Source organism: Xiphophorus couchianus, chromosome 3 (genome assembly GCF_001444195.1).
Source record: "Xiphophorus couchianus chromosome 3, X_couchianus-1.0, whole genome shotgun sequence".
Lineage (NCBI taxonomy): Eukaryota > Metazoa > Chordata > Actinopteri > Cyprinodontiformes > Poeciliidae > Xiphophorus > Xiphophorus couchianus.
This window is the reverse complement of record NC_040230.1, coordinates 1,881,875-1,905,356: the sequence shown is the minus strand read 5'-3', so window position 1 is coordinate 1,905,356 and position 23,482 is coordinate 1,881,875. Positions and strand designations below refer to the sequence as shown.

The window sequence follows — 23,482 nt, the reverse complement described above, 5'->3', positions numbered from 1 at the left end:
GGAGGCTTTGACACTTGTGTGGTGGGTGTGTCGATGTGGGCGTGACGTCACCAGGTATGAATGGAAGGATACTGGCTTTGTGTGTATGAGGAAGCAGGTGAGCGGGGCGGTCAGTCCTTGCAAAGTTTGGAACCTGATCATCAAAATGGAATAAATCGATAATTGTGACAGAATAAAGAAAAGGTTTGGAGTTGATTGATAAACGGACAGATGAGATTCCCCGAATTAACCCAGTGCGGCCCTTTACCATCATTAGTTTGTCGTGTTTTTAATAATAAAAACTTGTTAACAGTAAAAACTGTTTGGTGCAAAACACTGATTGAAAATCGATTTATTACTGCCTGTTTATGTCTGTTAAGGCTGAGATGGAGCGGCACTGAAAGCAGCTCTTTAAACCATTCAGACTAGAACACAACAGAGACACAATCAAAACTGTCAGATGACTTATTACCCGCGATAATAACTCAGAAATAGTCCAAATTATAATGTATTTTTATTTCTTTCCTACTTACGGAAGGTTTCTGTTTATATCGTAGGTTTGTGGTGCCTTTCTATCCTAAAGAAAGATATAAAACTTCAGATATTTCACAAAAAGATACTAACATTCACGGAAAAACCTCACATAACCTTATATTAAAGCATAAAGTACGGCGCCCACCGTAAGAAAGGCTGGCAGTGTTCAATTATGCTGCATAACTGACCAGTACAGTATTGCGAGGGAACGCAAAAGTTTTGCGAGGGAACGCAAAAGAAAAAAAATTCCCCATGTCCCTTAGAGGGCTCCGTAATTGTGTTCCAACTCTAGGACAAGCATTGGAACATACACTATATTTCCAAAAGTATTTGCTCACCTGCCTTGATCCATTGGGTTCAATGACGTTGGTCCACCATTTGGAGCTAGAACTTCAACTCTTCTGGGAAGACTGTCCACAAGGTTTAGGGGTGTTTTAATGGGGATTTTTGACCATTCTTCCAGAATGCATTTGTGAGGTCACACACTGATGTTGGATGAAAAGGCCTGGTTCTCAGACTCCGCTCTAATTCATCCCAAAGGTGTTCTAAAGGGTTGAGGTCAGGACTGTGCAGACCAGTCTAGTTCGTCTACATCAGACTCTGCCATCCACATGTTTAAGGACTTTGCTTTGTGCTCATAGTCATGTTGGAAGAGGAAGGGTCCAGCTTCAAACTGTTCCCACAAAGTGTGGAGCATGATATTGTCCAAAACGTCTTGGCATGCTGAAGCATTCAGAGTTCCTTTCACTGGAGCTAAGGGTCCAAGCCCAGCTCCTGAAAAACAACCCCGCGCCGTAATCCCCCCGCCACCAAAACTTTACACTTGGCACAATGCAGTCAGACAAGTACTGTGCAAATGATTCACTGGGATGTGCATTTTAATACAGTAAATCTTTTTACAACTATAAGCATTGGTTACTTATCAGCTACTTCAGTTTAGTTTTCCACAAGTTTTAGTTCTTAACATTTATTGTGGAAAAACTTGCAGCAATATTGCTATTATTTCAGCTTGTCAGATGAAATGAAATGAAAAGTGTATAACATTTTGCATTAACAATAAAAAGATAGGTTTTGTCTATTTCCTGGGCTTTTTCTGCGAGCTACAGTTACTTGCTTATGATGGAGAATAAAGGCCGGGCTCATGTGACGTCCAGCCAAGGGATCCGGCCAACGCACCGTATTGTTGTGGAAAATAATTAATTTCCAAACACTTTTTAAAACGTGCATTTTTAAATACGCGCATGGTGTGAGAGCCACAAGATCTAACATTTCAGATCAAAGCCAGGTCAGCGTACGCTCTGAGTCTGCTCTGTCAGGCAGTCCACACATGGGTTTATACCAAAGATAAGGAATCCTGAACAATGGAGAGACAGTCTGGTTCCTGAGCAGCTGCAGAAAAACCCATCCAACCCTGGCTGTGCAAACCAGACAGGTTCATTAGATGAGAGTTCATAAACACTAAGAATGAAGTGATAACATGACCAGCAGATGATTAAAGTCATGATGAAATTCATTGTATAAACACATTCATGACACAGTTGAGCATTCCTGCATGAAACTTTAAGAGAACAGTCAGTTACATTAAAATTTGCGAATGTCACGCTCACAAATGAATTTGTTCTCAAACACATTCTCTTCTTTTGACCAGCATTCTTTGGGATTTCGTTCTGGAATCACGATTGCATGCGGTCCAGGAGTAGAGATCCAATTCTTCGCCCAGAACCTTTAAAACAAATACAAGAACCTCAAAACATAAAATTAGGCCACGTTGACAGCAAAATGATAACTATCAGTATCTAAATGTTTTGTCACTGTCAATCAATGAAATTTTATTTGTATAGCACATTTCAGCAGCAAGGCATTTCAAAGTGTTTTACATTATAAAAAAACAAAAACCCAAAGTCATGCAACAAAGAATCAACAATCAAAACATTACATTAAGTCAAGTGCCATTGTTAAATTCCTAATTGATTATGTATCAAAATCAACTCTAAACAGCTGAGTTTTTAGTCTAGATTTAAAGGCACTCAGTGTTTCAGCAGTTTTGCAGTTTTCTGGAAGTTTGTTCCAGATTTGTGGCGCATAGAAGCTGAATGATGCTTCTCCAGTGATTTATAAACTAACAATAGTATTTTAAAGTCTGTTCTCTGAGCTACAGGGGGCTAGTGGAATAAATATAGAGCTGGTGTTATGTGCGCCATCTTCCTGGTTTTAATCAGAACACGAGCAGCAGCGTTCTGGATCAGCTGCAGCTGGAAGATTGATTTGTCTAGTCAGGCCTGTAAAGACAGTGTTACAATAATCAGTGCGACTAAAGATAAACGCATGAATGAGTTTCTCTACATCTTGCTGGGACTTCAGTCTCATTAGACACTATGAATAAAGACAGATTTCAAAAGAAGCCAGACTAGAAAATAAAGGAGTTGTAAGAACTTGTACGACTGGATTTTAAAGATTTAAATATTTTCACAAATGGATATAAAGCTGTTCAACTTAAACAGAAAGTAAGGTTTCAAGAAAACTGAAAATTTCTTATATTTTTTTAATAAACAAATTATTCTTTAAAAAGTTAAACACTTAAATAGAACTAATCTAACAAATACAGTACAGATCAAAAGTTTGGACACATTTTCTCATTGAATTCAATGAGAAGGTGTGTCCAAACTTTTGGTCTGTACTGAATATTCTATAAAATTCAACATGAAATCCTACTTTCAATGACGCAGTATTAAAATTATTCCTCCCTCTGAACAGATTTCTTCAGATGGGCCTGCGTTTGTAAACCAGGTGTTTTATCTTGATCTCCCCTGATGTAACAATGACGGCCCTCACCCATCCTGTTTGAGGAAGAACACTTCAAATGCCCTGATTACTGACCTCAATGTTTCATTGGTGCTACAATAATGGCCTAGTCCAAGGAAGCCTCCAGAAGGTTCAGGGAAACCCATTACCATTAAGAGAAGCACAAAGGTAGCAAATGCCCTGAATGTTCATAGAATTACAGCTGGAGGAATAAAACCCAACTTTAAAGTTACAGGGACAATGGCTACGTCCCCTGGTGGCAGAAACAGAAAGCCGCCACATTCCCAAGGAGGCAGGTGGTCAAAAACCATCGACTGACTGCAAAAGACCAGCAGCAAGGCTTGGTGGCATCAGCCACAGAGGTTTCAGGTCCCACAGTGAGGACAGACTGAGGACTGAAGGTCTCCATGCCTGAACTCAATCACCTACAGAACCACTGACCCAAAGGCACAAGAAAACCCAGCTGCAGTTTGCTCAGAGCTACATGAGGAAGATAAAGAAGGTTTTGTTTTTTTTCAAAACTTCTTGAGTCTGATCAGACGTCTGAAGCTCCTGCTGAAAAGAACAACCTGCCCACTGTGAAGCACGGCAGGGACCCAATGATGCTCTGGGGCCGCTTCCCTTCCTCTGGAAACTTGCAGAGTGTGGAGGTCAAGATGGATTCAATCAGGAATCAGGATATCCTGGGAGAAACTGTCCTGCTGTCTGTGAGGACGCCTGAAGCTTGAGGAAGCCCAGTAAGCTTTGACATCATTGGACGTCCAAACAGAACAATGAACCCAAACATATCTCACAGTCCACCAAGGTTTGGTTTTAGAAGAAGTCCTGGAGATCCTGGAGTCGTTGTCACTGTTTAGCTCTTCTACAAGCTTCTCAATACATATTTACATTTTGACCTAAATATGTATATTTTTAAATAATAGTTCTTACCCAAGAGTGTTTACACGTCCATCAACCCAGGTCCAGGTGTTGTTAACATGTTGTAGTCCTATCCAGTATCCATGAGAAGGATCATAGTAGTATTTGATGTGTTTGTTGACAAATTCCTGTGAACAGATTGTTTGTAGATTGTCATAAATGTCCAGATTAGCCTTAGATTTCTAGTGTGGCATTAGATTTTACCTGCTCCTGCAAATCATCAATAATAACCAAATCTGCTCGTCTTTTCTTACAGAACCTTCGACTTTCTTCCCAGGTCTTCCAAGGAGCTGGTTTGTCGTAAAACAGGTAGCATTTGTCCTTGTAGAGAATCCAGTCAAGTGGACACAACTCACACCCTGGTTCCATTAGCCAAGGGGAGAGAGCAGAAGGAAGTGAAACTTTGGTAAAATAATATCAAAAAGAAAAACAAATACAAAAATATCAAAGAAATCCCAGTGTCTATATTTACTGTTTCTATAGTCAAAATATCTTAAGCAAAGATTTCTAAGGTAGAGTGCAGATCAATAATGGAAAATGATCAGGTTAAGCTACCATTCTAGTTAGAAGTGGCGTACCACAGGGCTCGCTGCTCGGTTCACTCAAAAACAACTGTATAACTGTATAAACTCCAAACTTGTTGCTACTGAATCAAATTTTCTCCACCCCAGCCAAGGCCCTGGCTCACCTTGTCAGACATCAGCACCGTACCTGTGATTATAATGGCTAGGTATGTTTTGAACAGCTATTTATAACTGAAGATTATAATAATATTCTAAATATAACACCAATAATCAAAAGGTTCAAAGGTAATCTAGAAATTGTAGCACTTGTGTCTTTCTCTCTTATCAGATAGTTGATGTCTTCCATCAACGTCATCCTTCTCTCCATCACGTTCTGTGCGTCTGTTGTAAGGTCATTGATACTGTCCTGTTGCGCAGTCGTCTTTACACCCACTATAAAAACACAAATTAGTCAGAGAGTCAGTGAATCCATCTGTATCAGAGGAGCATCATCATTTTCTGTTTCTCTCTCAGATCTTTTCAGGATATCAGACAGTATTCTCACTTTAGAACCACAGAACAGTAAACTGATTCAATATTTCATTAACATTCTTATTTTTGGGGCTGCATGGCAGTAGAACTGTTGCTTTGCAGCAATAAGGTCCAGGGTTTGAAAAACTTGAGTTCATATGCAGAGTTTGCATGTCCTCAGATTTTCATGCTAATTATACTATTTAATGCATGAGTGAAGTCTTTATGTTGGAAGTTTTGAAATAATTGTGCTGATTTTCCATCCATTATGAACAAGACACAAAGATCCTTAAACTCCTCCACTTAAAGTGGTTTTAAATAAGTTTTTTACATGTAAATCATTCCCTTATGGCTTATGTAAAGTAGAACTGCAATGCTTTGGTCTGAATTCCTCGTTATTGTAGCTCCACTGACTCCATAGCGCATTTTAAAGCAACTTGTTTTAATGCGGTCTTTTTAAATGTGAATGAGACATTTCACGCTCCGTCCCCTCCAGGTCACGTAGCGTTCTTCTCCACCTAATTCAGCCACTTCTGTAGTTTGATAGCAGCGATATCTTTAATAAACTTTGGAGATAAAAGTGTCAACAACTGAAGATTTTACATGTTGGAGCCAGAGTTTGAAATTTGGCTTTGGGGCCCTCCATTTCTGCTCAAAATGTGGATTGCTGTGATCAACAGTCAAACAATTAGATCATCGTCACACCTGCTATAAACTCACTGCATCTCTGACATTGCTGTTTACATTATATCCTATACGCATACATCATCTAGTTGATGTAAAAATAATGTTTGTTTTAGCCTCATAAATTATCATCCTCTGCGGCAAACAACATATCACCAGCTACAGCTTAGAGTAGCTCATTCTTATGTTAATGCAATGCAGCCTGATGCAAAAACATTTTGCTAGAAGTTTTAATTATTGTTAACAATTGTTGTTAAACAATATGAGGCCAAAATGAGGAGCTTACAGTCAGCTGTAAGCTCCTCAATGCTGAGTGTTTCACACTTAGCACTGAACCACTCCAGCGCATGGTGGGAGTCATGGCCTGGAGGAACCAACAGAAACACACCGTCTATGAAAAGCAAAGACGAGACCCTGAGGCTCACAAGCCAGACATCGTCCTCTGCACGACTTTAAATCTTCCATATTAAACTTTAACACCTTTACAGGTTTCAAACACCTTGATATGTGGTTAAACTAAAGCTGGACAGCATTCATTTTAATTTATTTGTGGTGACACTTCAGTGTCCCTGACTTTTTAATCAACTTTTAGAACTCAGACGCTTGGAGGTATAAAGGATGCATTAGGTTTAAAGCATCCTAACGCTTTAAACCTCTAAAAGCTCATCATATAGGAAGATAATTAAAATATACTGTGGTAATGTGAAACTCACTGTAGATAGCTGCTCCAGCTACCAGGGTACATAAAACCCCAAAACCCACCAAATACAGACGAGACCTAGTGAATGCTGTTTGTTCCTTTTCTGCTTCTTCTTCTTCACCTGAAAGAAACAATGAACTTAATAAGGTATAGAAGTTATAATTCATCAGAGGGCCTGGATGCCTGTAGAGGGGTATGAGTTATTTTCTTAGTGCCAGTTTAACAGGACAGGACAACATGAAAAATCAGCTGTGACTCAGTGGTTTAGGTAAACACAACCAGCTGGGTCAGACCAGACCGGACAGCCGATCTGCCTCTGAGCCGTACAATGGCAGAGAGACGACGACTCCTTCTGGATTGTACTGAACAGTGGCTAGACAATTTATATTGATAATAAGGAGCATCAATGGAGTATCTATTTAGGACACCCACCACTTGGGTAATAACATGGATCCTGCTATGTATCAGTGAGAGAGCAAGAAATACGTATGAATCTAACACACTGTGTTTGTCTTTTGGCATTTTTACATCATTTACAGGTGTGTTTCTCAATGGGGGTGGCGCTGCTCCATGGGGGTCGTTCAGAGAATAACAGGGGGCGCTGACAGAAATATTTACAAAAGGGGGAAGCTGTGTTTGGTAGAAGGTGATGTTTGCACCTAAGATACAACAATAACAGTTTAAAAGTTGAATGAAACATGCATGGCTGCAACTGTATCGATGAAACTCTTCTTCTCTTCAAGGTTTCTATTAGCTTCTTGGCGCTCCTGCCTCTGATAGCTTGACTGCTCCCAGTATCAATGAAATTAAATGAAATTTGTACTTATTTCAAACATGTACATTGTCAGAGAAAAAATAAAATCCCTACATGTACATAACAATAATCAAACATAAAAAACAAAACTTTCATATCCAGTTCAAAAAGCAGGAGGATATTTCACATATTTTTGCTGATCAAAATTTCTACACTCTCTAATTTATATCTATTTATTACGCAGCCTTCACCATGCAATATTCAGCTTTGAGAAAACAAAAAAAAGATAAAACCTTTCCTTTTATATATAATCCATCACATAGACACACAACACCGCTCAGTGCAGTCATGTTTAATCTGCAGAACTACACCACGTCCCTTATCATGTTCCAGCAGATAAAACTGGTGTAAAAGTTAGAAATATGTGCAAATGATTTTAACTCCTTCAATTACCTTTTTTGTACTATTATACCAATATCATCACAACCAGTTGATGCTTTATTTTTACATTGTAGGACAGTGTTTAAAATGTCTGCTTTTAATGTTAATCTAAGAAAAAATAAGGTGGGATTAATATCCACCTGATTTATCCTTCCATTAGATTTTAAAACAGTCTCTTGAGCTACCCATGGCCTGAGATTTAAAAAGAAATTACTTATTAACTGCTTCATCCCCGTCTTTCATGATTTTTTGTTGTCTGTGTGAATAGGGAACTTTTGTTGCAAACCTCTTATTTAATATGTACATGTTCCCATGAGCTCAGGTTATAACGAACAACAAGATGAGTTTCCATTACTGTGCAGGTGATGCAGCTCTACATTACAGTGTCACCAGGTGACTGAACCATTGAAGCGCTGAGCAGATGCACAGAACAAATCGATGAGTGGATGTGCCATAACTTCCTTCAGCTGAATAAATGAAGTAATATTTTGTACCAAAGGAGGATCGATCAAGAGTCACAGCTTCAGTTATTACAGTCAGAAACTAGTGATCAGAGCGTTAATCTGGCTTCAGTGACCTGAGCCTTCAGAGACACATAAAGACGATTACAAAGTCGGCCTTTTATCTTAAGAATACGTCTAACTTTATAAGACAAATGTCCCCACTAGATCTAGACAGAAACTCATCCATGCGTGAATCTTCAGTCGAACTGATCAGTGGAGGAGTGTCTTCATGGGTCTGCCTGTGTAACGCTAACTAAGGCCAGACGTCTGACCACGCCCAAATATGGTAATAGGCAGACAGAAAGGTTTGGCTGAGGAGATTGTTTGTGTGAATAAAACACCATCAGACAGGTAGTAAGTTCAAGTTATTGTATTCAAATTTATATATTTAGAAAAGTATTCAATAATAATATTTTCCTAAACACAACAGGAAAACAACAACAACAAAAATAAACCCAGATGACACCCAAGAGTTTTTTTTTTCGCTTATTCAAGTCAGTTCTTTTGTATGCAGGATGATTAATCCTCCATGAATCAATAATCCAAATGTTTTTAGTCCATGATCTCAGGGCAATACGTCCGGAAAACAAATGTAGTTTGGTTCAATGAAGTCCTACAGCAAAGCTGCGGTGATCCAGTAGCTCGTCATCCTGGGTTGAAACAGGGGGTGGAAAAAGAAACCTGACCTAAACAAGGTCATAAATAAAAACAAAAATTAGCATTCACATTTAAATAGGGTTAAAGTACTATCCAAAACAACTAAACATTCATCAAAGAAATAGGTTCCATATTCCATAAAGCATTTTTCAAATTACAGATCAAATTAAAGTTACAGATCAAATTAAAGTGCATGTTCAAGTTATATCCAAGTTTAATTGACATTAAAGTCCATTACACTTAATTGACTTAAGTATTGTTTCAATAACCAATTAATTGGTTTTCTGTTTTGTTGCGCAACTCCAAATAAATGAACCAATTCCAAAGTTCTATAGGCCGTAAACAAAATCAATGAAAATTATTTAATACTTTGAGGATATATCTTCTATTCGGCCACAAAATTAACAAAAAGAGAATGATCTTTGATCTTTAAGACCATTTTTAGGCACCAATACATAAGATTTTGAGTGGGTGTGTCACCACCGCATTTTTACTACTAAAAAAAACAGAGTACGTAAAACAAATGACTCACCGTCGAGTGGTTGCCAGAAAACACATAATATAATCCTTCGGCTGTGTTAATTTGGCTCGATCCAGGAATATTCTTCAACGATTTTGGAAAACAACAAGCACAAACAGCTAGCCATGGCGACAGCAGCAACAGCAATGGAGGAGATTAAAAAAAATTATTATTATTCTTCTTTATGGCGGTTGGCAAGCAACTTACTGCCTTACCGCCATCTACTGGAATGGAGTGTGGATCAGGAGGAGATCCGGGATCACCTCTGACCCCGAACATAAAGTGTGCTGTCAGTTTGACCCGCCAAAATAAAACACAAGTTGGTTATTTTACGCAGGTTACACCTGGTGGGATTCATCTATGAGACCATTCGGGTCTGTAGGTTCTAGTCTACTCTCCATCTCCACAATCAGAACCACACATGTAGACGCGGCATTGAGTTTTTATACTTCACTAATCTGAAAAAACACAAAAGCTTCTTGCAGAGGAAATTAAAATTTATTAAGTGCATTTGGATAGCATTGTTACTTTTCAGTCCTTATAAAACAAGGGGGCCCAAAGTCGGTCCTGGAGGTCCGGCATCCTGCATGTTTTAGTCTCTCCCTGGTTTAACGCACCTGTGTCAAACGATGGCTCATTAGAGGCCTAAGAAGAAGGTTGACATGCTGAGGAGGTTGTTACTACCAGTAGGGAGAGAACTAAAACATGCAGGATGCCGGCCCTTGAGGACCAACTTAGGGCACCCCTGTTATAAAACATATAATATATATACGGAGTCACTTACTTTGAACAGGAAGTTGGTCATTGGTGACAGCGACTGTAGTTTTGATGTCTTCATCCTTGAATTCCTCCATCCTTTACAGAGAAAATAATAAAGATTTAGATTTTAGAAAATGTCGAACGTCTCCTTGAATGACCTCAGCTGTAGCTCACAGGAAAGCAGGCGGGTTCATCTTCCATTTTTTAAAAGACAGCTTCAGGGTTTGAAGCAGACAACTGGAAGAACCACATGGCAACATTTATTTTTCATCAGAGGACATCTCCTTCTCTGAACAGGAACAACTCACATCTCTTGTGCACTGCAAGAGCGCCCACCAACAGCTTGTTGCTGGAATGTGCTGCTATAAGAATAAACTTTATTCAGTTGTTTGTTTAACCAAAAGTGCATTTCCATGTCTTACCAGCAGTTTTACTGTTTCTGATGAATGAGGTTATGCATTAGATCGGGGGTCTCAAACTCCAGTCCTGGAGGGCAAGCGCCCTGCAAGTTTTAGATGTGCCTCTGCTGCACCACCTGAATAGAATAATTAGGTCATTCAGGTTCTAGAGAACTGATCTACACAAGGAGGAGGTAATGAAGCCATTTCATTTCAGTGTTTTGTACCTGTGGCTCATCTAAAACCTGCAGGACAGCGACTGGAGGACTGGAGTTTGACGCCCCTGCATTAGATGCAGTTGGAAAGCTGCATATAGCATGTAAATATTCTGTAGTGAATCGAGTTCATCATAAGTTTGCAGAGAACAATTGTATTGTTTTACGCAGGTTTGTTCGCCTGAAATGGTGTTTGAATTCTGGTCGAATGTTATTGGATCGACAACGGAGTGGATGAAGTTAAAAATAAATATTTTTAATCAACTTTATTCTCTGACTTTTACCTTTCGACTCAGCGAAGCCATAACATAAAGTTAAAAAGTAAAAAATTGACAGTAATATTTTGGTTTATTTAGCCTGTCACAGAGGAAGAAATGCAGGAATTCATTTTTCAAAGTCATATTTTCACCATGTTATTCATACATTTATAAATATAGGAGTTCCAAACTAAATACTTAATTCACAAGCTAAATATTAGGTTTGCAAACAACATATTTAACTTTCAATTTCAATATTTAGTTTGGAACTCTAACCCATATGAATGTATTAGACCACATGTGTCAAACACAAGGCCCAGGGGCCAAATCTGGCCCGCCGTAGCTTTTTATGTGGCCCTCCCTCCGGAGGCATTGCATAATACAAATCAAGATAACAGTTGTGTGCTGAAATATTGCTATATTAATCAAATCAGAGCATTTTTGTGTGCTTACTGCCAAATTACTTTAGTCAATAATTCCAGTTTGATTGTGATGGCAGAAATTAACGTAAAATCAACAAATCGTGTCATTTTTTTGTGTGTGCTTGCGCATAACAGAGTTTATTGAAAATCTTCTAGAAAAATTGTCAAGTCATTGGTTTTAAGAGATGCCAATTCCCACCTGCAGATGGCACTACATTTTCCTTCGACACTTATTTTCAAGTAACAGAAAGTCACATTTATTATCATACCTAAATGCAAATATTGTAACATTTCTTGCAAATATATCTAAATTAGCACCAGAAAAGTTTAGATTCTTATGGCAAAGAGTCACAAAAAAAGCGAAATTCTGGAGGGACTAATCGATGTGAAAAAATGTTCAATACTATTTCATTTTAAGAAGAACTAATCGAATGCAGAGACAGTTCTGTTTGTTTATCAGGTTTATCGATATATCCTGGCCCAACCGGCCCTTTAAGAACATCTGTGATCTTAATGTGGCCCAAAATCAAAACGAGTTTGAGGCCCCTGTATTAGACAGACAGCTCCCTCCAGGAACAACGACTCAACAGTCTTATATTTATAGGAGGTTTTCAGTGAGGAATCTTACAAATGTACATCATTCCTCATTGCGATAAATAAATGTTCCTCAAAAGTACCCATGCCTCCTGCAGGTACAAAAACAGGCTAGTGGACGCGGCCTAGTTGAAGAGAAACATCAACATTTCCGCATAAAGCACAGAAACAAGCTTCTGACCAATCAAACATTTAGCATTTAGACCAGTTAACAGACACACTATGTAGGGCTGCCAACTGTCTCCTATTAACTGTCATGTCCCGTATTGAGCCAAATTTAAATCCTCCGTACGGGACTCTGTTTGCAGCCTGCAATATGCATTTACAAACCCTAGATGTCACTCCGCTCCTTATCTACCAAATAAAGCAATGTAGCTGTGCCTCATCTGCAAAGACATTTTCCGGTCAGAAATCGCGGCTAATTCGGAAATTTTCTTTTAATGAGGAGAAGGATTTATAACAGCTGTTTAAATAAAGCTTAACGACAAATAAGTCATATGATTTTGAGTAAAAATCCTGGTTGATATTCCATTGATTTTTAAATCTACACTGTGTTTGAAGTTGAAATCTTGCTTTAAAAACAACATCCTTCTTTTCACTGAGGCCAACCACCAGCTGAAAAGATGTAAGGAAAAATATAAAAACATCATGTTGATTAAATCCCTCTATTAATCCATTATGTTGCATGGAAATAAAATAAATATTAAATGTTGCGTAGGCATATGATGACGTCACAGTCGAGCTGTCCTATATTTTGGAGATGCTGAGCTGGCAAGTCTACAGTAACGGTAGTTAGCATTTAGGCTAGTGACAGTAAACAGTTACTTCTAATACACAGAAATATCTCAAAATACAATCAACGTCAGTAAAGAAATTGTTAGTGAACTTATAAACACTTTTAAGAATGGTGCCTAAAGGTGAGCTGGACCCACCTTTGAAAACAGAAATCGGTTTCTTCAGAGGTCCCCGATGGCCGAGGACTCCGGAACGGATTCGCCTTCAGGACCGCTGTACTGACCAGCAGATCACTCCGCCTCCAGAAAGCGTGCTGGCAAACAGCGGACCGCTGTACTGACCAGCAGATCACTCCGCCTCCAGAAAGCGTGCTGGCAAACAGCGGACCGCTGTACTGACCAGCAGATCACTCCGCCTCCAGAAAGCGTGCTGGCAAACAGCGGACCGCTGTACTGACCAGCAGATCACTCCGCCTCCAGAAAGCGTGCTGGCAAACAGCGGACCCATCGTATGCGCTCTTTTCACACCGTTCTTCTGTCTGTTAGCTGCAGTCGGAGTTCTACAGTGAAATTCTCAAGCGGAATATAGTCAAATTAAAGACAAAAGAATAAATAATAGTAATTGTTCACCTATAATCCGATTCTTTCGATACTATGAAAATAGGACTCGAGTTTCAGTCGAAAGCCGTTCTTTAGTTTTGTAATGTACTACACACAGTGCAGTAGCTATGATTATTCTAAATAAATTAAGAATAATGTTTATTTGATCGGCAAATAAATAAAATACAAAACGTAAGAGGACAGAGTGCATGCTGAGGAGGGACCAACGTTTGATCCTTTCTATCTGGATTTGATGTTAGGGCTTCCGCAGTTCCTGTATTTGCGCCTTTTGTCCCGCGCACGTTTTTCTTCAATACATTGTTAACATGTCACGACGTGTGTTTGGGGAAATCCAGCGGTGTTATTAATTTCAGTATGTGTGAAATGTGTGTGTCAATCATAAGTACTGTGACAGTGTTATTGTCACGGATCAACATATTAGCCTTCTTCAAAGTTAGCCAACACTAGTTATCTAACCAACTAGCTAACATTACCGCCTATACTTTATTGTGTATTATTTGCGTGTCTGACACCCTGGATAAGAAAACCAAGAGAGAGAGAGAATGTGTTGAATGACATGCAAAACCTGTTGATCGATGTGTTCAAGGTTTGTTCTTTTGTCATCTCAATAAATAAAATAAAAATGTATAGCTATATAAATCAATGCATAAATAAATGAGCCAGAAAAGAATAGAGTGCCTTCTTTGGGTCGGGGAAGGTGTCCTGCCCCAAGTGGATGAGTTAAAGTATCTCGGGATCTTGTTCACCAGTGAGGGAAAAATAGAGCAGGAGAGCGACAGGCGGATTGATGCAGGTCTGTCGTGGTGAAGAGGGAGCCGAACCAAAAAGCAAAGCCCTCGATTTACGTTCCCACCGTCATCTTTGGTCATGAGCTTTGGGTCATGACTGAAAGAAGAACAAGGTCACAGATACAAGCGGCCGAAATGGGTTTCCCCTATAGGGTGGCTGGGCTCTCCCTGAGAGATGGGGTGAGAAGCTCAGATATCCAGGAGGGACTCAGAGCAGAGCTGCTGCTCCTCCACGGTTCTGGTTAGGACGCCTCCCTGGTGAGGTGTTCCGGGCCCTGGGGAAGACCCAGGACACGCTGGGACGATGTCTCTCGGCTGGCCTGGGAACGCCTTGGGATTCCCCCGGAGGAGCTGGAACAAGAGGCTGGGGAGGGAAGTCTGGGCCTCCTTACTGAAGCTGCTGCCACCGAGACCCGACCCCGGATAAACGGAAGACAATAGATGGATGGATAAATAAATGCACACACATCCATACACTCACATGCATTTTACACATAGCATAACAGAATACAGACAGTAATGTTAGCTAGCTTGGTTAGCCAAATAGTTTCAAGAAACGTGCTCTTTCACCCCCCCCATACCCCCCATAAACAATGGATGTTGGCATTGTCCATTATTGACATTTCATCATTGCTGTTGTTGTCATTTTGTTTCAAAAATGTTCTACAAATTGTTCTAAAAATGCTTAAAAAGTGAAAAATGAAAGTATTTCAAAGATGAAATAATTATTGTGTGAAATAAAACACAGCAGAAAGTATACAAAACATTATTTTGAATCAAAATGACAAAAGTAGCAAAAAACCACATTGTTTATAACCCGGGTCAAAAAAGACCCACTCACGGTAGACTGTATAGTCAGTCACTCACGTATCAGAGGGTTAAAATAACAAACATATTAAATAATTACAAAATACCACAACAAAAGCTAAATTATTCCAAAGTAAACACAATAAAAACATGCAAACAACTCAGAGACCACATAGCAACATTTTTCTGAGCAGACTTTAAACGCAGCAGGTGTCAAGACTGTTATGATGCTGGCGCCAGATTAACTCCTGCTGCTGAGCTGAGCTGCTCAGGTGTGTTAGAAAACCAGCAAAAGGCCAACAAATGTTTCCCCAAACAAAGCAAGTTGAGTAACACTGTTGGACGGAGATAATATTAGCTACATGACAATTAGCTAATCCATGCAAACATATTTAGCTAGTTAATAAGAATATGCTACTCAACTGGTCCATGTTGAAAAGTCGGTGGTACTGGTTACGTTTACTTGTGGGGAAAAGGTACCTATAAGAGTAGTTTTACTGTACGATACTTTTTACTTTTAACTATTGATACTCTTACTTGAGTAGATTGATTTTGCATTTAAAGAAAAAGACTTCAGAGATTGGAAACATTCTGAGATTTATGCGCTAATGTTTATGCAAATCTGAGCACCAATACTCAGCATTTTGTACATGCCACTCTTTACATCTGTATTATTTTCTATTAAATAATACATTAACAAACATGACTGGTTATTTTATTTGTAATGTTACATAAATGTTTGTTTATATATTTATATCAAAGTAAAATGTATAAAGCCGTTTAATGTCACTGGTTTGTGTTTGTGGCATCTGAGACCAGAAGGATCCAAGAATCAGGCTGAGAACAGACGTCCCTAAGAAATTCCTGCCCCTAAAGAAATGGGAGTGAGATGGCTGCAGCAAAGTGAACAAAGAAAGTCATAATCAAGAGACTGAAATAACAAACAAAAATATCCATAAAGATTTATCCATTTTATACACGTCTGTCTCCAGCGGTCATCAGGCGAGAGTCATCACCGGGCAACACAGAGACAACCAGGCACACACTCACACCTCAGGCGAATAAAGAGACCAGTTAACCCAACTGTAATGTTTTTGCACTGTGGGAGGAAGCCGGAGCACCTGGAGAGAACACACAGATGCACCGAGAGAACAGAAAGACCCCAGACAGGGACTCAAACCCAGGACCTTCTTGCTGCAAGGCAAAAGTGCTACCAACTGCGACACCGTGCAGCCTGCATGTAAAAATTACGAAGAATAAACAGATCACATAACATGACCAATAGATTATTATAGTTATTATGTAATACCTAGTATATAGAAATTCATGACACAGTTAAGTATTCCTGGATGAAACTTTAAGAGAACAGTTAGTACGGTGGATGTTTGAGAGCGTCACTCTCACAGATGAATTTGTTCAGAAACCCAGTCACTCCTTGTTTCCAGCTGTTGGTGGGATTTCTTTCTGGGAGCACGAATACTTTTGATCCTGGAGTATTGGGCAAGTCCTTCGCCCAGAACCTTTAAAACAGAAACATGAACCTCAGAACATTAAATTAAATCACACAGCAGCTCACCAACATCAAACTGATAACTGTCAGCATCTACATGTTTTGTCACTATATAAATAAGAAGTATATAAAAAAGAAGCCAGACTAGTATTAAATTAAAGGAGTTGTATGAACTTACAAGATTTTAGATTTAAAATGTCTTTGTTTTCACAATTGCATCTAAAACTGTTGAGAAACCTTTATATTTTTTTAATAAACAAATGATCTAAAAAAGGATAAACACGTAAGTAGAACTAATGTAGCAAATATATTTTATCCAAATTCAACATGAAATCCTACTTTCAATGACGCAGTATTAAAATTATTCCTCCCTCTGAACAGATTTCTTCAGATGGGCCTGCGTTTGTAAACCAGGTGTTTTATCTTGATCTCCCCTGATGTAACAATGACGGCCCTCACCCATCCTGTTTGAGGAAGAACACTTCAAATGCCCTGATTACTGACCTCAATGTTTCATTGGTGCTACAATAATGGCCTAGTCCAAGGAAGCCTCCAGAAGGTTCAGGGAAACCCATTACCATTAAGAGAAGCACAAAGGTAGCAAATGCCCTGAATGTTCATAGAATTACAGCTGGAGGAATAAAACCCAACTTTAAAGTTACAGGGACAATGGCTACGCCCCCTGGTGGCAGAAACAGAAAGCCGCCACATTCCCAAGGAGGCAGGTGGTCAAAAACCATCGACTGACTGCAAAAGACCAGCAGCAAGGCTTGGTGGCATCAGCCACAGAGGTTTCAGGTCCCACAGTGAGGACAGACTGAGGACTGAAGGTCTCCATGCCTGAACTCAATCACCTACAGAACCACTGACCCAAAGGCACAAGAAAACCCAGCTGCAGTTTGCTCAGAGCTACATGAGGAAGATAAAGAAGGTTTTGTTTTTTTTCAAAACTTCTTGAGTCTGATCAGACGTCTGAAGCTCCTGCTGAAAAGAACAACCTGCCCACTGTGAAGCACGGCAGGGACCCAATGATGCTCTGGGGCCGCTTCCCTTCCTCTGGAAACTTGCAGAGTGTGGAGGTCAAGATGGATTCAATCAGGAATCAGGATATCCTGGGAGAAACTGTCCTGCTGTCTGTGAGGACGCCTGAAGCTTGAGGAAGCCCAGTAAGCTTTGACATCATTGGACGTCCAAACAGAACAATGAACCCAAACATATCTCACAGTCCACCAAGGTTTGGTTTTAGAAGAAGTCCTGGAGATCCTGGAGTCGTTGTCACTGTTTAGCTCTTCTACAAGCTTCTCAATATATATTTACATTTTGACCTAAATATGTATATTTTTAAATAATAGTTCTTACCCAAGAGTGTTTACACGTCCATCAACCCAGGTCCAGGTGTTGTTAACATGTTGTAGTCCTATCCAGTATCCGTGGTGTTCATTATGGTAGTACTTGATGTGTTTACTGACAAATTCCTGTGAACAGTTTTTTTTTTAGATCGTCATGAATCTTCTTACTTTAAGTCATTTTCCAGAAACTTCCAGATTAGCTCTAGATTTCTAGCATAGGTGACTTTAGATTTTACCTGCTCCTCCAGATCACCAATTACAACCAAATCTGAACTATTCGTCTGACAGAACCTTCGACTTTGTTCCCAGGTCTTCCAAGGAGCTGGTTCGTCGTAAAACATGTAGCATTTTTGTCTGAAGAGAATCCAGTCATCCAGGCACGTGTAACACCCTGTTTTCATTAGATAAGATATTAAGAGCAGAAAGAAGTGAATTTGGTAACAATAATATCAAATAGAAAAAATTGTTGTATAAAAGAAAACCTGCAAACATATTTAATGTTTTACTAGTCAAAATAGCTCAAGCAAAGATTTCAAAGGTAGAGTACAGATCAATATCGGAAAGTGATTAAGTTAAGCCAACAATATTCTCTGAACTCAAGACTTTACTGTAAACCTGGTGCTACTGAATCAGTTTTACTTGCACACTTTGTTGTCAGACAAGTGACCTTGAGGACTGTACTTGTGATAATTGTCACAGGTACAGTCAGAAAACTGTCTACAATTGAAGGTTATAACCAAATTTAAAAAAATATAACATGAATAATACAAAGTTTCAAAGGTAATTAGAAACCTAATCACCGTTGTCATTGTCTTGTCTCAGCTCTTGGTTCTTCACCAGCTTTCTTTCCTTAATCAGTATATTTCTTTCTGTTGTAAGATCATTGATATTTTCCCTTTGGACGGCCATCTTTACACTCACTATAAAAACACACAAATTAGTCAGAGAGTCAGTGAATTTATCTGTATCAGAGGAGCATCATCATTTTCAGTTTCTCTCTCAGATCTTTTCAGGATATCAGACAGTATTCTCACTTTAGAACCACAGAACAGTAAACTGATTCAATATTTCATTAACTTGCTTATTTTTGGAGGCTGCATGGTGCTACCACTGTTACCTTGCAGCAATAAGGTGCAGGGTTTGAATCCTTGGAGTCTGTATGCATAAAGTTTGCATATCCTCAGATTTTCTCTGGGTACTCCGGCTTCCTCTCAGAGACCAAACTCATGACTATCAGGCCAATTGGTCTCTCTAAACTGCCCTCAGGTCTGAGTGTGTGCATGATAGTTTGCCCTGATAGTTGCTGTGTGATGGACTGGCGGCTTATGAAAGACAGACATTGCGCTAGACTTTTTTGTTGTCTGTCCTTTTGATGGACGGTGTCAAAAATATTCCGTCACATACTATTTTTATCCATCAATTTTTAAATGTTATTAAAATAGTCTATGATGAAGCCTTTAATTTTTATGCGGTTTAACCAATATTCAACAAGTTGAACAGACAATCCAGATCCCATCACACATTAATCAAGCAGATGAACATTTCTAACTTTTTCTCCACAGCAATTAAAAAACACTGATAGAACAAACCTATTAGTCAACTCCACTTGTATATTCAACAGCTTAAACAGTTTTATTTTGAAGTCTATAAACTTGAGTGGGCAGTCGATACCTTACATAAACCAAAATTACGCACTCATATTTTACTAAAGGATGTCTATGGTCTTGAACCATATGTATCATGGAACTTGTCAAAAAAACAAAAACAAAGGTCCATGTGTGCCCAGTTCAGATCTGGCACTTTGTCTTTGTAGACCGGACATTTCCATTGATTCCCAGAGGAAGACTGAAGTTGGTTGAAAAATTGTCTATTTACTGAAATACTTGATGTTTATCCAGATTTCTTTTAATTAACGGATAAAGGGATAAAATGCGTTATTTAACTATTTTTTGTTTCAGTTAGCACAGTTTACTTTGAAGGCTTGGTACCTTAGAAAGAGGATGCTTTTTGCTTAAAGAATATTCATCTGTCTGCTTGTTTGTATATGTTTTATTGTGTCTTGTAAGCCCACGTGGGAGGGTGTATGGCATGTGAAAATAAAGACTACTACTACTAGTAGTACTACTAGGACTACTAGTAGTAGTCCTAGTAGTTGAACAAGCAGCCTCACAACTTCTCCCTGGTCAGCATCTGGAGAACCTGAGCTAATATTCATATCAGACCTAAAAATCAAACCCAACCTGACTGAGTCCTTAGACATTATGTCAGAGGCCGATCCAACCCAACTGATTAGTTTTAACTAGAGATTGGAGTCTGGAGCAAAACCGACTTATTTTCTTATTTTTTTGTTTATCAGGAGATTACACATATATTGACATTACTTTTTAAAACTTTCATAACTTCTCAGATTTTTTTCCTTAATGAACATAAATTACCATACTGACATAACAAAAAAGACAAAAATAAATAAATAAATAAAAATTACAAATTAAATTAAATTAAAAAAGAAAAAATAATGAAAGTACATATATTAAGGGAGGTGGTGCTGGGGAGCTAAAAGGTAATAGTATTTTATCTATCTTTTTAAACTCAGTCACATGATGGGTCAGTTGTGTGGAGCTTTTATGTTGGAAGTCTTGACACATAATTGGGTTAATTTTCTATCCATTGTGAACAAGATCCTTAAGATCCTCCTTCAGGCAGAGATAACCACCAACTCACAGGGTTCAGTGCAGAGTTATGGCCTCAGACTTACAGGAGTTTACTGCCTATCCAGCTGCTTCATAACTCCTCCTACTGTTAGACACTAGCATCCCAATGTAATAAACCTCTAAAAACTTGTCCCAAAGGAAGCCAATTAAAAAATATTGTGTTGAAATGAAACTCACTGTAGATGACTGTTCCAGCTACCAGGGCACCAAAAATCCCCAAACCCGCCAGATACAAACGAGACCGAGTGAGTGCTGTTGGTTCCTCTCCTGCTTCACCTGGAAGAAACAATGAAACTGGTAAGGTAGAAAAATTATAATTCAGCAGGAGGGCCTGGATGGCTGTATTTGTCAGGATCTTGGTTAGTTTCAGATTGTTTTGGGTTTTATTATTATTTGTGTTCCTTTGTTCTATCTATTAGTTCTGCATTGTTTCTATTTTTACTTCAGTGATTCTAGTTTTGTTTATTTCTCGTGTCGGGTCCTTTTCTTAGTTACTCTAGTTTTTATCATGTTTCTTATGTCTACTTATTTTTGTTATATTCATTTCCTAGTCCTCAGTGTGCTCCCCCTCACCCCTTGTGTCACTTCCTCTTTTTCTCTCTCTCCTGCAGCCTGTTAGCTCATCAGCCCAGGTCGTTTGTTCAGCATTCAACCTCCCAGTATTTGAGCACCTCATTCTCAGGCCCTCCTTGCTGGTTCTTCCCATCCAATCTTCTCACCTCCCTGTTGTTCCTGCTTGTTGTTATTTTAGTTCTGCTTTGGCTATCTGTGTTCTGCATGGTTTTGTTTAGTCATTTGTCATTAAATATTCAAAATCACCTGCTGCCTCTATCTCTCTGCATTTGGGTCCAACATCAACACTTACCATGACAATAGAGGGGCAAATCTTATTTTTAATTACATTAATATATAAACTTGAAATGTCAAAGGGCATATTCACACTGATGATGATAAGCTCCTGGACTGTAGCCACAGCTGCCCTGGGATGGTCTGATGAAGGGAGGGTGCAATTTTGCGCCATTAGCCTTTGGACGAAGTGTTTCACCCAAGAACATAGTCGACAAAGACGAATGGACCGGGAATCAAACTGGCAATCCACCAATTGCAGGGCGAACTCCTACCGCTGTCACAACCTTTGCCCCCAATATTGTTTACAGTTGCCTTTGAATTCGCTATTAATACTAAAGATCACTAAATACAATTTGGAGTCCATACTCCAAATTGTATTTACTTTTCTTTATTATGCCACTGTAACGTAGCTGCTCCCTTATTTGTTTTCATCACGCAAAGTTGTCTTGTTGCTGAAATGTGCGCTACAAATAAACCTGCCTTGAGGAGAGATTTCTCAGACGATACAAACACTCAATGTTTATATGTTACGTCAAAAAAAACCTTCTTAAAGAGAAAATTAAAATGTACTAAGTACATTTTGGTAGTAATTTTACTTTTCAGTCCTCATAAAACGCAACATATATGAAGTCACTTACTTTCAGGAGAATATTTGTCATTGTTGACAGTGCCTGTAGAACACACCTCATTGTCCCTGATGTTCTCCATCCTTTAAGGAGAAAATTTAGGAAAAGACTTAGATTTTAGAAAATGTCCAACTTCTCCTTGAATGATCTCACCTGTAGCTCATTGGAAAGCAGGCGGGTTTCTCCTCCAATTTTTAAAAGACAACATCAGGGTTTGATGCAGCATCAGTACATAAATATAGTTACAAAATCTGCCTTCTATCACCTGAAGAACATTTTCTGTTAGCATTTAAGCTAGAAGTAGTTAATTTTAACAAAATGCTTTTATTTTCTTCCTTACATCTTTTGAGCTAGATTATTTACTTATGTATTATTAAGTTTTATTTAAACAGTTGAGCTAAATTGTTCTCATCTCCATATATAATTGATAACTCCAGATGGCATAAACCTTTAATCATGTCGCCACTGACAGGCTTAACCCACGAATTATTTTATTCCCATTCCTTTTTTCAGGTACAGAGTCTCGTTTTTTTGTAGATTTTCCAAATAAGTGTTTAAAATAAAGTTTTCGAATTAGCTGTGACTTCTGACTGGAAAAATCCTTTGCAGATAAAAGCAACGCCAAGCTTTCTACTTCGATATTACTTTATCTATGTCTCGGTAAATAAGGAGCGGAGTGCCATCTAGTGCTTGTAAATAAAAATTGCAGGCTGCAGTCAAACAGCAGGGGGGACTTCAACTTACTGAACATAACGGTTAATAGGGAACAGTTGGTAATCCTACACAGTGTGACCGTTAAATCCTTCGTTTTAATCCATCATTTTACATGGAAACAACAGAAACATGATTTGTTTAGGTGGATCTAACAAAAATGTTGGCGAAATAATAAAATTTGTATGAGGTTGTCACAGCTGAGTTGTACTGTATTTTGGAGATGCTGAGTTGGCAAGCCTACACCAACGGTAGTTAGCATTTAGGCTAACGGCAGTAAGCAATCACTTATAATGCACAGAAATATCTCAAAATAATAATTGATGTCAGCGAAACAAAAACTGTTCTAAATTTATAAACACTTCTAATAATGATGCCTATCTATGACTTGTGAACTTGACCCACCTTTGAAAACAGAAATCAGCTTCTTCAGTGGTCCCTGATGGCCGAGGACTCCGGTACGGATTCCCCGTCAGGACCGCTGTACTGACCAACGGATCACTCCGCCTCCAGAAAGCGTTCTGACAAACAGTGGAACCATAGTATGCGCTCTTTTCAAACCGTTCTTCTGTTAGTCGCAGTTTTACAGCGAGACAGAATAATAG

General features: G+C 38.9%; 2 protein-coding genes across 5 annotated transcripts; both read right to left on the bottom strand.

Annotated features, from left to right (window-relative positions):
• Positions 1-2,005: 2,005 nt before the first annotated feature.
• On the bottom strand, positions 2,006-13,404 carry LOC114142089 (asialoglycoprotein receptor 1-like). 4 transcript variants are annotated; one of them, XM_028013165.1, is made up of 8 exons: positions 13,104-13,400; positions 10,708-10,820; positions 10,311-10,381; positions 6,665-6,772; positions 5,064-5,189; positions 4,438-4,592; positions 4,246-4,361; positions 2,006-2,236 (listed from the first exon to the last, which is right to left on the bottom strand). In XM_028013165.1, exons 3-8 carry the CDS (start codon positions 10,378-10,380, stop codon positions 2,095-2,097), a joined length of 717 nt encoding a protein of 238 aa, XP_027868966.1. In that variant the 5' UTR covers position 10,381; positions 10,708-10,820; positions 13,104-13,400; the 3' UTR covers positions 2,006-2,094. The 4 variants fall into 4 exon arrangements, with proteins under 4 accessions (XP_027868966.1, XP_027868967.1, XP_027868965.1 ...); XM_028013166.1 differs by lacking the exon at positions 13,104-13,400 and adding an exon at positions 10,911-10,926; XM_028013164.1 differs by lacking the exon at positions 10,708-10,820 and having other exon boundaries at positions 13,104-13,398.
• Positions 13,405-16,456: 3,052 nt separating this feature from the next.
• Positions 16,457-23,407, bottom strand: LOC114142090 (struthiocalcin-1-like). Its single transcript, XM_028013168.1, has 7 exons — positions 23,283-23,407; positions 22,179-22,249; positions 20,869-20,967; positions 18,781-18,900; positions 18,217-18,371; positions 17,991-18,106; positions 16,457-16,641 (listed from the first exon to the last, which is right to left on the bottom strand). Exons 2-7 carry the CDS (start codon positions 22,246-22,248, stop codon positions 16,491-16,493), a joined length of 711 nt encoding a protein of 236 aa, XP_027868969.1. The 5' UTR covers position 22,249; positions 23,283-23,407; the 3' UTR covers positions 16,457-16,490.
• Positions 23,408-23,482: the final 75 nt, after the last annotated feature.

What these genes read in the sequence shown, in the direction of transcription:
- LOC114142089 (XM_028013165.1), bottom strand. Translation starts at nt 10,380, where the DNA reads ATGGAGGAATTCAAGGATGAAGACATCAAAACTACAGTCGCTGTCACC. An exon ending in TGACCAACTTCCTGTTCAAA is followed by an intron (nt 6,773 to 10,310) that starts GTAAGTGACTCC and finishes TGTTTCTTTCAG; the next exon opens with GTGAAGAAGAAGAAGCAGAA. An exon ending in GATAAGAGAGAAAGACACAA is followed by an intron (nt 4,593 to 5,063) that starts GTGCTACAATTT and finishes TAATGGAACCAG; the next exon opens with GGTGTGAGTTGTGTCCACTT.
- LOC114142090 (XM_028013168.1), bottom strand. Translation starts at nt 22,248, where the DNA reads ATGGAGAACATCAGGGACAATGAGGTGTGTTCTACAGGCACTGTCAAC. An exon ending in TTGGTGATCTGGAGGAGCAG is followed by an intron (nt 18,107 to 18,216) that starts GTAAAATCTAAA and finishes AACTGTTCACAG; the next exon opens with GAATTTGTCAGTAAACACAT. An exon ending in GGACGTGTAAACACTCTTGG is followed by an intron (nt 16,642 to 17,990) that starts GTAAGAACTATT and finishes TCTGTTTTAAAG; the next exon opens with GTTCTGGGCGAAGGACTTGC.